At 39.5% G+C, this 15,113-nt stretch overlaps 1 protein-coding gene across 1 annotated transcript; it reads left to right on the forward strand.

Annotated features, from left to right (window-relative positions):
- Positions 1-916: 916 nt before the first annotated feature.
- On the forward strand, positions 917-13,004 carry wnt7ab (wingless-type MMTV integration site family, member 7Ab). Its single transcript, XM_084428716.1, has 4 exons — positions 917-1,181; positions 1,667-1,893; positions 4,363-4,634; positions 12,316-13,004. The coding sequence occupies exons 1-4, from the start codon at positions 1,111-1,113 to the stop codon at positions 12,796-12,798; spliced, it is 1,053 nt and encodes a 350-aa protein (XP_084284842.1). The 5' UTR covers positions 917-1,110; the 3' UTR covers positions 12,799-13,004.
- Positions 13,005-15,113: the final 2,109 nt, after the last annotated feature.

Below are 15,113 nucleotides of genomic sequence, written 5' to 3' on the forward strand. Positions count from 1 at the left end.
TCATGCCTGTAGGGGGAGTGATTGCAAAAGATGTTAATGTTTTCTTGAATTGATAAACAATACTGCTAAGTAAAAAGCTGCAAATTATTAAAATTGTGATTATGTGCCTTGCTCGAGTGAATAGAGAATGGACGGACAGACATGACACTATAATGTCTTTCTCAAATCTGCAGTTATTCCTGAAGCACCTGCAGTCTATCTGACTTCAACACTCATAAACCACAGCAAACACAACTGCGAGTTCATCAACAAGAGAAAGAAAGAAAGAGCGTCAAGAAAGAAGTCGCAAAATTGGACACAAAATAACTATATCACAGGTTTGACTTTAGCTACATTCAGTTTTTGAGTCCTGTTTGCTTATAGCTATACATCTAAGCAAGTGTTTCTTTAGAGTAGCCTATACAATCACTTCTGAATTGTCCTTCGCAGTTCACATTGATCCACAACAGCAATGCTTCAAATGCGCAAAATCTCCTGTTATCAGAAGCAGAATGCGCTTTATTCGCCGAGTGCGCGCAAACACATGAACGATTGTTGTGGTTTCCAGCAGCTCTGGGAACATTCATTCATTCATACATACACAACACAAGAGAATAGAAAGACTATTTAAATAAGTAAGATTAGGAAAATGTATTAATTTAAAAACAAGTTAAATGCATATGTACAGATGTTGTGTTGAGTCTTGCTAACAACGTATTATGTGCTTAGTGTTAATTGATTTTTGCCAGCCTGTGTCAAACGGTTTGTTCCATTAACAGGATGATTTATGGCAGTGAATTAAGCATACAGGGCTACTGTAATGCATATGAGATAGCATGGGTGTCTCTAAAGCCCGTGAGAACACGCCCAGAGATATAAAGCCGTCTCCAGTGTGAGGATGAAGGGCTCAGATCACACACATCTGCTCGACCTGTGCCGATATGCGCTCTCAACTCGACCTGGGCACACCGTGAAGGTGGACACACACGACCTGGACACACCGTGAAGGTGGACACACACGTGCGGGGAAACTATCCTTGCTGGAGCTTTAGTGCAAACTGACTTTATTTACTAATATACTGGCTATTCAAGTTCCTCGTTCCTTTTGAGCGAAAACGAGACAGGACCATCATGAGCAGAAAAACACGACGCTGGATATTTCACATTTTCCTTTGTCTTGGAATAATCTACTTGAAAATGGGGTGAGCTGATAAAAACTTTACTGTAGGTAAACAGGCCATGCTCTTTGGTGTCTATAAGTTCTACTGTAGGCTACTAGTTCCAGCTGAAGTGAAATTGATGTCTTATCAGGTTATTTTATAACAACGATATTGAGATAGAACAAAGCAAATTGTTTTTACTCAGTGGGGAATGCACTTTTTTGGGGGGGAATACAAGCCATTAAATAATGATGCTTTCCAGAGACATTAGGGGATCCGCTGCGCGCTTCGGAAACCTGTGGACGCCTTCGGCGCGCGCTTGAGCGCGTGAGCTGTCCAGTGCTCGTCCACGCGCAATATCCTATAAAACCTGCACTAGGCTGTAGGCTATATATAGCCTATATATATATATATATATATATATATATATATATATATATATATATATATAGCCTACAGGTCGTCCAGTTTTTAATCTTATGCATGCATTCAAAGATTGATTCGCGCTCTTCTCTGATCACTTCTAGCGGGTTCTCCACCGTACTGGCGCTGGGAGCGAGCATCATATGCAACAAGATCCCGGGCCTGGCGCCCCGTCAGCGGCTGATCTGCCAGAGCCGCCCGGACGCGCTGATCGTGATCGGCCAGGGCGCACAGATGGGCATCAGCGAGTGCCAGTTCCAGTTCAGACACGGCCGCTGGAACTGCTCCGCGCTCGGCGAGAGGACCGTCTTCGGGAGAGAATTGAAAGTGGGTATGTTGGACATCTTCTCATGTATGTCAGTCGAAAACAGTGTCTGGGGGGAAATGTGTCACTGAAAGATAGGAGGGAAGTGTTTACCAGTGTGGTTACGGATTATACAGTTTGTTTAATTTGAGGTAAAACAGTTACCTCATTCACTAGTCGCCGTTCATTGGCTTCGATATACAAATCGACCGGTTGAAGTTAAGGTTTCCGCGCCACATGCCTGAAATGTCTAGTAGATGAGATATTAAGCCTATATATATGCGCGCGCATGTTTCTCACCTGCGGTCATAGGTATTCATGATGCGCTACAAAACATATCATTACAATCGCAGAAACTAATCATTAAAGATGAGAATATAATAATAATATAAATATACATTTATAAATATCTTCAGGTTCACGAGTTCACATGTTAATGAAATCTGATTAATATTATAATGCGTATTTGGCTTGCTGTCCGGGGGGAGGGCTCCGAGCTCGGAATTCGGCCCGACCCCAGAGTACTCCCCCCTATGAATGTATAGATCATAGGTATCTATGAGCAGACCCATCTGAATGTGAGGTGATGGGGTGGTGGCGGGATGCTGAGAAATTTGTCATGAGACAGGAGGTAAGGGAAGGCTTTATTTATACTGGCTTCTTCTTGTGCTGATTGGATGATTACCTGAACATGCTCCTCCCGAACTTTGTTACATAAAACTTCATAAAGATACATGCATATAAATGGCTCTTCTTGGATGGGGTGTAGGCCAACTTGAATTGCTTTATTTATTTATTGTACTTTTTTTTTTCTTTTTTTTTTTTGAAGTTTAATAGCTTTGAGATCAGTATTTCAGTGTCTTGGGCTCTTTAAAGCACCACCACCGATGGTTTTGTAAAGAACTAGAAGTTCTCCGACAGAAGGCCTACTTGGTTCTTGTTAGAGCCTTTATTTTTAAGAATACAGCCCCCTTTCCAAACTGAAAACTGTCCTGTGAGTTTGGTACTAACATTTTTCATGCATGTATCATCAGTGTTTGGGTTAGTATTTGCAGCCTGAAGAGTTTTTCCACAGGTGTAAATTACAGAGCATGAAAAGATGTCACCTGAGACAAATGGACTTTTACTTTGCCAAACCAACCTGCTTAAAACTGCTGTATCAGTTTATAACTTAGGTCTTCCAGATGAGTAAAGTTAAAGAGCGCAAGCAAGTCAGGTCCCCTTTATTTATGTTTTAAAGCAGCTTTACAGTGAACGGATCCAATGATGCAAACAGAGTTCATTACGGCTGTACAGCTGAAGTCAGTTCAGTGTTGATTCAGTTCTGTTGTAAAGATCATCAATTATTAAATGAGTTCATCTCATCTATAAAGCAGTTCTGCAGAAAACAGTGATGTCATCATCCAGCTCTCATCCAATCAATAATATTGTTGAATATTAAGTGTATGTAATGACATGGACAAAAATATATAAGCATATTTCTTTGCAACTTAAGTAGCTTCAAATGTCCCAGATGAAAATATTACATTATTTCTGTATGGGGTCTGCGAGAGCTCAGGTATAAAACGTTAATAAAAACAATGAATTTTTACTTTTTTGACTATACATTCATTGATTTATCACATTATCTTGGATGACAGCTCTAATTTACAATTCGAGTTAATGGTTACACATCTGCCGATTATGCAAATACTGCCGTGTTTGTCAATGATTTATGGAGAAGCGATGAGTGATAACCTCAGGAAGCAGATGTTCGGAAGTTCATTCCGTCCTTCAAGTAATTCGTTGTTTTTTTTTTTACTTTTGAGCTCATTCATATTTTGTCTAATTAAATGTATTAAATGTTCTCTGTCTGTGAAGTATTCAAAAAACGACCTTTATAAGAGTATAAAAAACACACACACACACACACACGTATTAGTCAAGTCAAGTTACCTTTATTGATATAGCGCTTTTTACAATACGGACTGTTTCAAAGCAGCTTACAGAGATAACAGGAAAATAATGCAACAAAGTTTGTTTCTAGAAGAAAATAGCATCATATTAAGTTCAGTGATGGTTCATTTTTATTGTAAAAAAGTTATTATTTATATATATAGCTGCTCTGGAGAAAACAGTGATGCCATCGTCCTGCTCAGTTCAGTTCTCATATAATGGTGTCAATGCAGGCAGATCAATAATAGTGTTGAATATTAAGTATCCCCCAACTATGCAAGCCAAAAGCCAGAGGCGAAAAAGGCGTATGACACACTACTTAATTGTCTGCACGTAACCAAACATTTTACAAATACATATGCACTAGTGGTCTAAGACATTTGGACATGGATTTGACAAATCTGCACGTCAGCACTTATTCAAAGTCATTTGTTTTTGCGCTTCTAATCAAATTAAATCTGACATCATTGCCGATGTTTGATGGTTAATTTGAAGTATTTGACTCTTGGCCAGCCTGTTGTGATGTGCAGTTAATATAGCGTGTCTGTGGTCTGCTGGCAGGCAGTAAAGAGTCTGCGTTCAGGTACGCCATCCTCTCGGCCGGAGTGGCCCACGCCATCACCTCGGCCTGCACGCGGGGGAACCTCAGCGCCTGCAGCTGCGACCGGGACAAGCAGGGCTTCCACGGGCACGCCAGTGGCTGGAGGTGGGGCGGCTGCTCCGCGGACATACACTACGGCCTGGGCTTCTCCAAAGTCTTCATGGATGCTAGAGAGATCAAACACAGTGCCAGGGCGCTTATGAATCTGCATAACAACGAAGTCGGAAGAAAGGTATGTATTTCAAAGTCCCTTGCATCTTTGAAAGGCCCCCGGGCAGCTGTTTCAGTCATGCAAGTACAGCTCATATCTCTCTGAATGGGGAAACATCAAATTCCAAGCGTACGATTAAATTTCATATTTGAAATCACCAATAAAATCTGACATGAACTGTCTGCCTCACAAATGTTATTTCTCACGCTCATATGGCGTATATTTCAGGTTGGTCCAGCCAATGCACATTTGCACAATGCACTTTACCAACTCCTGATTGGCTCTTTTATTTAGAAGGCGGGACTTATTCCGCCATATTGGCAGATGCAATTTCCCCCATTCATAGTAATACGAGAGAGCCGTCTTTGTATATCTTTAGTCTTCGATGTATTTGATTATCAAGAAATGGTTTCCGTTTGTATGTTTGTTGTAAATGAAAGCTGCCAGACACGCTTTAGTTTAAAGAAAAGTTGACCCACAGTATAGTGTAACTATTTTACGAGGTGGTGATTTCATATAAATTTGTATGATGTGAATTGGATAAAAAGTAGGATTTTTAGAAAAAAAGTAGGATGAAGGTTCACCCCTAAACATAACCGTCATTTGGGGGAAAAAAGATGGTACATAAACGTGGGAATGAGATTGAGAAATATCATATGAATTAGCCACGAGTTCACCAGTTTGTCACCCTTGTGCATGACTCTCTCTCTGTGGAGCTCAAAAGAGTTCAAGTCAAGTCAAGTCACCTTTATTTATATAGCGTTTTTTACAATACAGATTGTATCAAAGCAGCTTCACAGTGATAACATGAAAATAATACAACAAAGTTTGTTTCTAGAAGAAAATTGCGTCATCGTCCACCTTAAGTGAGGCAGATTAATAATATTGTTGAATATTAAATGCCCCCAACTAAGCAAGCCAAAAGCCAAGGCAACAGTGGCAAGGAACCAAAACTCCATCAGTGACAGAATGGAGAAACCTTGGGAGAACCCAGACTCAGTCGGGGCCAGTTCTCCTCTGGCCAACGAGCGAACAGTGTATGATTATGATCCAGGCAGCATTACGGGTCAGAAGTCAGATTTGATCAGAACATACAGAATATTATCCAGTTCATCTGGTTGGAGGTCGGAGTCACGCCGGTATGGAGACGAGTTTGTTGTGCGACAGTGCCGATGACTGTCGTGTCGATGAGGCCTTCTCAGGGCTGATGAGGCTGGCACTTCAGGGATGCGTTGTGGATGGGTCCAGGTGTAGGTCCACCATCTGGTCTGGATACGGCCCGGATCCGGCTGACTTCAGTAAACCTCGGAATAAACAGAAAGACTAACATTAGCGTAGATGCCATTCTTCTTATGATGTAACGAGTACATCAGGTGTTATAGGAAGTGTCCCCGGTACCGGCTGACCTAATCTATGCAGCCTAATAATCATTTAACTGATTTGAATAATAGGAATGTATCATTTTCTATATGAATGCTAGGTTAAAGAGATGTGTTTTTAGTCTAGATTTGAACTGACAGAGTGTGTCTGCTTCCCGGATAATGGTAGGAAGACTGTTCCAGAGTTTTGGTGCTAAATAGGAGAAGGATCTACCGCCAGCAGTCGATTTTGATATTCTAGGTATTATCAACTGGACGGAATTTTGAGATCGTAGACGATAAGGACTATAATGCGTCAAGAGCTCGCTCAAGTACTGCGGAGCTAAACCATTTAGTGCTTTGTAAGTAATCAGCAATATTTTAAAATGTATACGATGTTTAAGGGAGCCAATGCAATGTTGACAGAACTGGGCTAATATTGTCATACTTCCTGGTTCTAGTGAGAAGTGTTCCATATCGTTAATCCATATTGTTAAAAGCGCTATAAAATGACGGGGACTTGACTTGACTAACTCGAGCTGCTGCGTTTTGGACCAACTGGACTTTGTTTATTAAGCATGCAGGGCAACCACCCAGTAGACTGTTCCACATTTTTCATTGAAAGCATAATTATGTTGTAATTTAGATATATTTTTAAGATGGAAAAATGCGGTTTTACAGATGCTAGAAATTTGGCTTTCAAATGAAAGATTGGTATCAAAGAGCACATCCAGGTTCTTAACCGACGACGAAGACTCGACAGAGCAGCCATCAAGTGTTAGACAGTGTTCTGGGTTAATACGTGCAGAGCTTTTTTGCCAAATAATTAGAAATTCATTTTTTTTCAGAATTAAGTAGTAGGAATTACTAGTCATCCAAATTTTTATATCAGCTATGCATTCCGTTAATTTTATGAATTTGTAAGTTTCGTCGGGCGTGAAGAAATATAGAGCTGAGTATCATCGGCATAACAGTGAAAACTAATGCCATGGTTCCTAATGATATCTCCCAAAAAGGTAGCATGTACAGGGTGAACAGCAACGGTCCTAGTACTGAGCCTTGTGGTACACCATACTGAACTCCGTTCACACCGTTATTTTCCATTCACTGAAAGCATACAGTTACTAGTGACAAAATCACACGAGAAGTATCATAAAAAGTAGTGTGCATTCCACCACATAATAAAGATAACTGCAACTTTTTATCTCACAATTGCAAGAAATAAAGTCTGAATTGCGCAATAAAAAGTCGCAATTACCTTTTTTATTTTTTTATTCTGTGGCGGAAACAAGCTTCCATATGTTCAGCTATGAGACGCATGACGTTCGGTCATGCCTTGTCACGTCAGGTTGGAAAACGAGGATATGTGGATGACATGCGAGAGCTACATATGGGTTTTGAATGGCATGAGGGTGAGTAAATGACCGAATTTTCATTTTTGGGTGAACTATTCCTATAAGAGGTATTATCTATCAGTGAAGTGATGTTTTGGTTACACTGAACGCATCAAGTGAAAGTCAAGTACAGGGAAGGATTCAGTAACTATGGCACTGCGGTTTGCAGCCGTCAACAATCCAGCAGCAAAGCCAAGACTGGACTGGCACAGCGATAATAGGAAGCTTTTAGGGGTAAGAGCAGTATAAGTGCTAGAGTTTGATTACAAATCAGATGAGCTCCAACACACCAAGCTCTGTACAAAACCACTCCCATTTTCTGCTCAGTTAAATAGACACTGGCTTACACCAGTATCCCCTATCTCTACCTTTGATGGAAACGCTTCATCTTTGATGGTGTGCTTTTGTCTCAACTTTCAATGCTCAAACCGCCAGAGGTCCTAAAAGGCTTTTTCACTTTCACCTGCATTTAGAGGCTGTGCTTTTCCCCGCATATACTGTTAAGACGTTTGAAGGTTGTTTTTGATGTGTAATAAGGGATACAGTCCCTTGGGGGAAAAAGTGTGCTTAAATGTACTGAATGTGCACTTGTAGTGTACTTTTTTCTTTTCTTTTTTACTGTACATATACACTTAAGTACTTAAGTACAGTAGGCTACTTTAAAGAACATTTTAAATCATTATGTTTTAATAATCTTTGTCATTCTTTAACAAAGTACACATATTGTGATGCGTTGCTTGACATACTAAAGCACAGGTATTGTGCAGGTATCATTTAAAATATAGAGTGTTATTTTACAATATATTTAAAGTTAAATACATTTTAAATGTATTAAATTGCAACTTCTTTACAAATGTGTAATTACAAATATATTTTAATATGTGAATACAAGTTTCAATAGAAATTACATTAAAGTATACGTTAGTTTGCCTAAATACTTGTCAGTACATTCGGCAGTACAGTTTTACCAAATTTCAAAGACAATCGAATTATGAAATGACAAATAAAGATGCTAAATACTAAAGTCCTGTTTAAGTAGGTTAAAAATGCTCTCTGAATTTCAGCTAATTGCATTTAAATGTAAATTATAAAAACATGTTTATTACTTGTAAATATCATGCAATTAAAAACATTCAATTATTTCCGTAATAAGGACTCTTTCTAAAAGAATGCTTTTTAAAGAGTTCCGCAAATTTGTAATGGGAACGCGTTTTGTGATTTCTTGTTGCATTGCTTCATCAATAGGAGGAGAATTACAATAATATAAATAACATTCCAAGTGACCAACTAAAGGGAACACCGATCACAATAATGGCGAGTTCAAACAAAAACATTTTTAGCAAAATCCGCATCAATTTATGAAGTCAGCTTATGTGATGTTCTCTCAAATCTTTCAGTTGTATTGACAATTCAACATTCAAGATGACTTTGGGAAATTAGTGAATGCAACTAGAGAAAGATTCAGAAGTGGAGGAAATGAGCGAAAAGTCTATTGCCCCGGCACTCAAACCAATCAATTAATCTAAACTTGGGTTTCTGAGTAAACAATGAATAGTATGTGAAAATTAAAGTTTACTAGGTTTTTACAATAAAGACATTAAGTGTTAGTTAGAACAACTGTTAGATTTTACAGTGTAGTCATTATGATGCACTATATATTCCAAGCCTTCTGAAGCTTATATTATGGCTCAGTTCGGTGAAATCAAACATCATTGGTTCTCGCATGTCTCACGACCAAACATCAATAATGTCAATGCAGTTAAATATAGTTTGACAGAAAACACATTTATCATACAGCGTTTTCATTTTTAAATGAAAAAGAGACTAATTAGTCAAGCTTAATGAGGGGTAAAGAAGCTTCCAGCGTATATCTAGCGTGTTCCACCTTTGGTCACAGAGAGCTGATTCATGGCACCAACACTTCTCCTCATTCACCCTGACATTGTGCCCTGACAGTTGAAGAGCCTTTCCTGTGGGACTGCGTTCATACGGTCTTATCTGAGACGCTTAATTGCCTCTTAGTGAACTGACTATCCTTACAGGATCATTCTAGCTGCAGGTTTTGTGTTGAGCGAACTAAAAGAGTGCTCTGTTTGAATGCCCCCTCCCTTTCTTAATTTATGCCAGCGGATGTAATGACATTGGCTCATGGCGCCCATCTCTGAAGAACAGATAGCAGAAGGTCTTGGTATGATGAGAGGATGTGCGATTTGACTGGTGTTATTACTGTTCGTATGTTGTGGAGAAAAATAACATTATGTGCAATGACAATACAGTTATTGTACATTTGTTTGTTGAATGTGAAGTCATGTAATTATCAGTTTGCTAAGTGAAGCCTCACTTTTGCTATTGCTCATACAGGGTTTGTAATTTAAACAAGTAGCCTTAAATTTAACTAACTTAAACTAGCTAACCATTTGTGCTGTGAACATGCATACCTTAGAGAACAAGAACTTTATACTTTTTACCTAATAGAGGAAAGAACCCAAGCCATTTTTGAGAACAGAATATTGACTTGGGAAGCCATCTAGCAAAGAACACCCTAGCAACCACTTAGCAACCATCCAGAACACCCTACAGCAAACACCTAGTATTAGCAAGCATACAGAAGACCCAAGGGCACTGTTTCCCAACCCTGTTCCTGGAGGCAACAAACTCTTCCTAATCAAACACACCTGCTTCAAGTCATCAGCTCATTTTAGTAGAGACTCAGGGTACATTAACACGACAACGATATGCTAATTTTTGTGTAAATGGACGTCCAAAAATCGCGTTTTTAGTTCAAAACGGTGTCCTGTAAACAGCCCCTCAAGACCAGGTGCCGGTTGCACCCGCTCTGTATAAGTTGCAACTTAGCCTAGTTTTGACATAAAGGGGCACTAAAGTATTTACGCACTATTAAATATTTCTCCATTGCACCATTAAACGTAGTTGAAATGTTACTCTACTTATAAACAAAATATTTATGAAAGCCTCCGACCAGGAGTTACGGATGGAATAAAATATTAGATTGACTGAATTTCATCAATTAGGTCTTGACTTCAATTCTTTAGACATATCTGGTAATGTTGACATATACATTAATTTATATTTTAAGAGAGAGAACAGTATCTGAATAAATTACTTGGTAGTCCTTTGTTTCTATAGTCCACTTTAGACATTCTACTAACTACAAGTAACTTTGCAAGTACATGTCAACTAGCAGTCATTATAGTCAGTAGAATTTTGTTGGAGGGGCATCTAAATAAAGAGTTAGCAGATATTGAGCAGACAGTCTATGTCAACTACATGTCAACTTATTCTACTAAGCCTATGTGGTTGCAAATTAATGAGAGTTAGTTGACATGTAGTTGCATAGCTGCATATAGTCCAAAGTGGACTATAGAAATAAAGCGTAACCCGGTAAAGCGGTGTTTGCGCTCTTCAACACGAACTCGACCTGAACAGTGTGTCTTTGTTTGCAGTGGTCCATGTCAAATTTATTGTTTTGTTTTATTTGTAATCAGTATTTATTGATCCTTGTATTAATTTCAAATACAGTTGAATGTTATATACCTATTATGTTATTCATGATTAAGTACCCGGCAAGCAATTTTGCATTTAAAAGATGTCTAATAGCCGTCCAAGCACAGCCTAGTCTAGGCTAAAACAAGGCAAAATTTGGGCGGAAATTTTATAGACGTCTAAACCATATCCCAAGAATAGACTAGCCATCAATTAGATAACATGTCAAATAAATGAAATCAAACACCTTATAATCACTGTTGACTTTGCTTACACAATGAAATATCATACATCTCACGAAACATGACAAAACGACATGTAACCAAATTCAAGATTACTTTGGCTAAAAGTGGGTTACTCATAGCCGGACTATATCGGGTCTATTGTTAATCTAGACGGTGACATAACGGCTATTGACTGCTGGGTAGTATCGTATTTCAATGGGAACATATTTTTCCGGTTGTTATGTGAAGCAAAAATGAGTCAAGAATAAACTTTCAGCACAACTTCTGCTCATGTATTAGAAGGCTGCTATTGGATCATTAGGGTAAACGTCATATTATGCGACTACGGAGAGCTTAAGACCTACTTCTGCATTAACGTTCCTACGTTCTGCCTTAAGAACAAATGGTGCAACCGAATAAAGTTCAGACTTAGTTACAAACTAGCTAGGTCTCTAGTGTGGCGTTTACGCTCCAATTTAAGAAAGACTGCTAGTTGACATGTAGTTGCAATGTCACTCATCGTTAGTAGAATGTCTAAAGTGGACTATTAAGTCTTACCAGAAGAAGTGCACTTTAAATTGCAGTCATTTAACCCCTTCCCAGTCACCCCCAATTTTGGCAAGTGCTGCATACATGAAATGCCCAAAATAAAAAGGTTACTGCTCATAAGTAATTCTGAATAGAAACATAACACACATACATTTAGAAAGCCAACACTTGAGAGTTTATAGTTCAAGACTCAAAATTAACCAGACTGTTATTAATATTGAGATATATAAGCTCAAACATATTTTGAACTAAAATAATCTGGGATCACCAGTGATCCCTGACTGGTAAGGGGTCACAAAACGACATGTGGTATGTTGGACACTTCATGCACGCAATGATCACACAGCTTTCTTTACGTAAGCCTTATAGCAACTACAGGGTTAAGGTGTAAAAACAATCAGAAGACTTTTGTACCAGCAGCAAATTCTAGTTCTTTGTATTGTATAAGTGTACCAACAGCTTCATGTTTTCATATTATTGAGGATGTTATACCTGCTTAAGCAAACCTTTTTAATCTGAATACTGAGGTTCAAACAAAACGTCACCATGAAACGATATTGCAGGCTCCCAAATTTGTGCAATTTATACAATGTAGGTGTATTTGTATGACATCATTTGAGTGTGTTGACAATATGTGGTGTATTTGCTTAATTAAAGCGCTAATTTTTCCCAGGTCCTAGAGCGGAGTATGCGGCTGGAGTGTAAATGTCACGGTGTGTCTGGATCCTGCACCACCAGGACCTGCTGGATGACCCTGCCCCAGTTTCGTGAGCTCGGCTACATCCTCAAAGACAAATACACCAACGCTGTCCACGTGGAGCCAGTGAAAGCCACGCGCCACAAACGACCAACATTTCTCAAGATCAAAAAATCCTACTCGTACCGCAAGCCCATGGACACAGATCTGGTGTACATCGAGAAATCTCCCAACTACTGCGAGGCGGATCCGGTGAGCGGCAGTGTCGGCACTCAGGGGCGAGTTTGCAACAAGACGCTGATGCACCATCACAACGGCTGCGACCTCATGTGCTGCGGACGCGGGTACAACACACACCAGTACTCACGCGTGTGGCAGTGCAACTGCAAGTTCTTTTGGTGCTGTTATGTCAAATGCAACACGTGTAGCGAGAGGACAGAGGTGTACACGTGTAAATGACTTTGACCTTCTGCCTAGTTTTTGACAGGGTCTTTTGACTCCCTGACCTTAAAATATGACTCAATCAGGTGGCATTTATTCTTTTGCACAAGACCTTACTTTAGACATGCTTCCTTCACTTTAATGGACGATCATCGAGATAACTGGAGAAAGAATTCATCTTGAGAAGGGTGTGTATTGTTTTATTTCTGATGCCACACAGTTTTACCTGCTTTCTTCACTAAATCTAGAGCGTGACTCGGGTCTGCAGGATCCTGAAGCTATCTGGATTCAAATAAGGCTTTCTTGTCTTCGACCTGCTGCAAAACTGATAACAACTATCTGCACATTGATTTTACCAATGGACTTACTGGGACATGGACGTCTTGCAATGAAAATGATGGAGTAAATGCTCCAATAGAGAACAACAGCAGGGTTCCTGAAGTAAATCCTATTCATCTTCTCTGATAATGTATGACGTTTCAAGACAGACCTACCGTGAGTGTTATTTATGCTTCTGTAGAAGCTGCAAGTCAAAGTGGATTAACTGGCATATTTTTATAATGAAGACCTACACTTTACGCTATAAAAGCTGTTGAAGACCAATCAGAGAAGTCACTGTTACTAAACTGAGATTGCTGCAAAAGAACTCAGTAGTGAATGACACATTCACGTTGCTCTACTCTCAAATAACTCAATTTTATTAAATATTTTTCAATTAAATTTGTTTATATTGGGCAGTCAATTTTAATAGATTATATAATTTGATATGTTTATATACATACATACAAATCAAGATTCGTGATGTTGTGAAGCTGGTTTATGAATCTGAATGCCTTACTGAAGAAAATGAATGGGAAAACTACTTCCGGAACCAAGGTTGCCGAAAATGTTGGCGATGATTTTTGTGCTCTGCTGTTTAATTCTTCCAAACAACTGATTTTATTTATTTATTAAAAAAATGTTGATAACTGTAATTAATGAAACATTGAGCAGAAATAATGGTTAAATGCAGCTCTCCATGTTTATGAATGCTGAATTTATTCAGAAAAACATTGAGCTTTTATCTGAAAGAATAGCTTTTTTTAGTTTACATAATACATTGTTATAAGACAACGAGCAATATTTTTTTCTTTGAGAAATTTCCTGTATGCTGCTACTAGTCTGGAATAATCACATTTGCTGTAATATTAAGAGACTACTGACCACAAGCTTTTTGTAACTGGTATAGTGATAAATCCAGACATAGAATTTACACTGAAAATATTGGTAAGAGAGTATATTTTGTGAAAGACTATTTTTATATGAATGTTTTATTTATACTTTGTCATTACGGACAATTCAATGCCTTCCAGTAGCATTATGCCGTCATTTTAATTTGTGGGTGACAAAGTTGGAATGTGAATGTTAATTATTAAAATAAAACTTCTAGATCTAATCATGCAAACATGGTTGTCATGAAGATGAAGGTACACAGGATCCAATGCGTAGAGATTTTAATAATACAGTAAACACAGGAACAGACAGAAGGTTTAACAGTGCATTTGTGAAACAGGGGTAGACACACACACACACACACACACACACACACACAATACAACAAACATCGACCAACAACTGAAGACTGAACAAAGAGGAACTAAATAATGTGCTGATTAGTCTCCATGGGAACAGATGAGTGACAGGAAACAAAGAAACATGTGACTAATGAAAACAAACTAAAAATCGTCCATGAAAGTGAAATTACAGATGAACAAAACTGAGTGTGTGTGACATAACGCCCCGTCCCGGAAGGTGTGCCCATGACAGCCCACGGAGACGACGAGGAAGGGAGGAGACACGGTGGCGTGGAGGCTGATGTCGACTGATGAAGGCGATGGATCCCAGGGCGCAGACATCACTGGCACAGGCGGCCTGGGCGATGCCGCGGGTACGATCGTCTGAGGTGGAGCCAGATCGCCCGAGGACTGAGGCGATGCCAGTGTGATCAAGGCGTAACCGAAGGGAAGGTGGAGCCGTAGGGGTGGAGTAACGGAGCGTAGCAGAAGATCCGCAAGTCCGTGGCGGAGGTGGTGTGACAACTGACCAAGGGAGAGCCGGTGGGACGAGGGAACCTGGTGGAGCCGTAAGGCCGAGGGTGTCTGGTGGAGCCGGTGATCTGGTGGGAGATGATACCTCCACGCTGAAGTCCATCAGTCTCTATTTCCACCAGTATACCCTCAGCCACAGATGTCGCAGACTCACAGCCCTGGGTGGTCTACGGGGTGATGGTAATTTGCCCCGATACAGAACAGTGACTTGGGGGTCTCGTCGTCAAAATGGCAGGTTACGGCCAG

This window comes from Rutilus rutilus (assembly GCF_951802725.1).
Source record: "Rutilus rutilus genome assembly, chromosome: 13".
Lineage (NCBI taxonomy): Eukaryota > Metazoa > Chordata > Actinopteri > Cypriniformes > Leuciscidae > Rutilus > Rutilus rutilus.

What these genes read in the sequence shown, in the direction of transcription:
- wnt7ab (XM_084428716.1), top strand. Translation starts at nt 1,111, where the DNA reads ATGAGCAGAAAAACACGACGCTGGATATTTCACATTTTCCTTTGTCTT. An exon ending in CGGGAGAGAATTGAAAGTGG is followed by an intron (nt 1,894 to 4,362) that starts GTATGTTGGACA and finishes GTCTGCTGGCAG; the next exon opens with GCAGTAAAGAGTCTGCGTTC. An exon ending in ACAACGAAGTCGGAAGAAAG is followed by an intron (nt 4,635 to 12,315) that starts GTATGTATTTCA and finishes AATTTTTCCCAG; the next exon opens with GTCCTAGAGCGGAGTATGCG.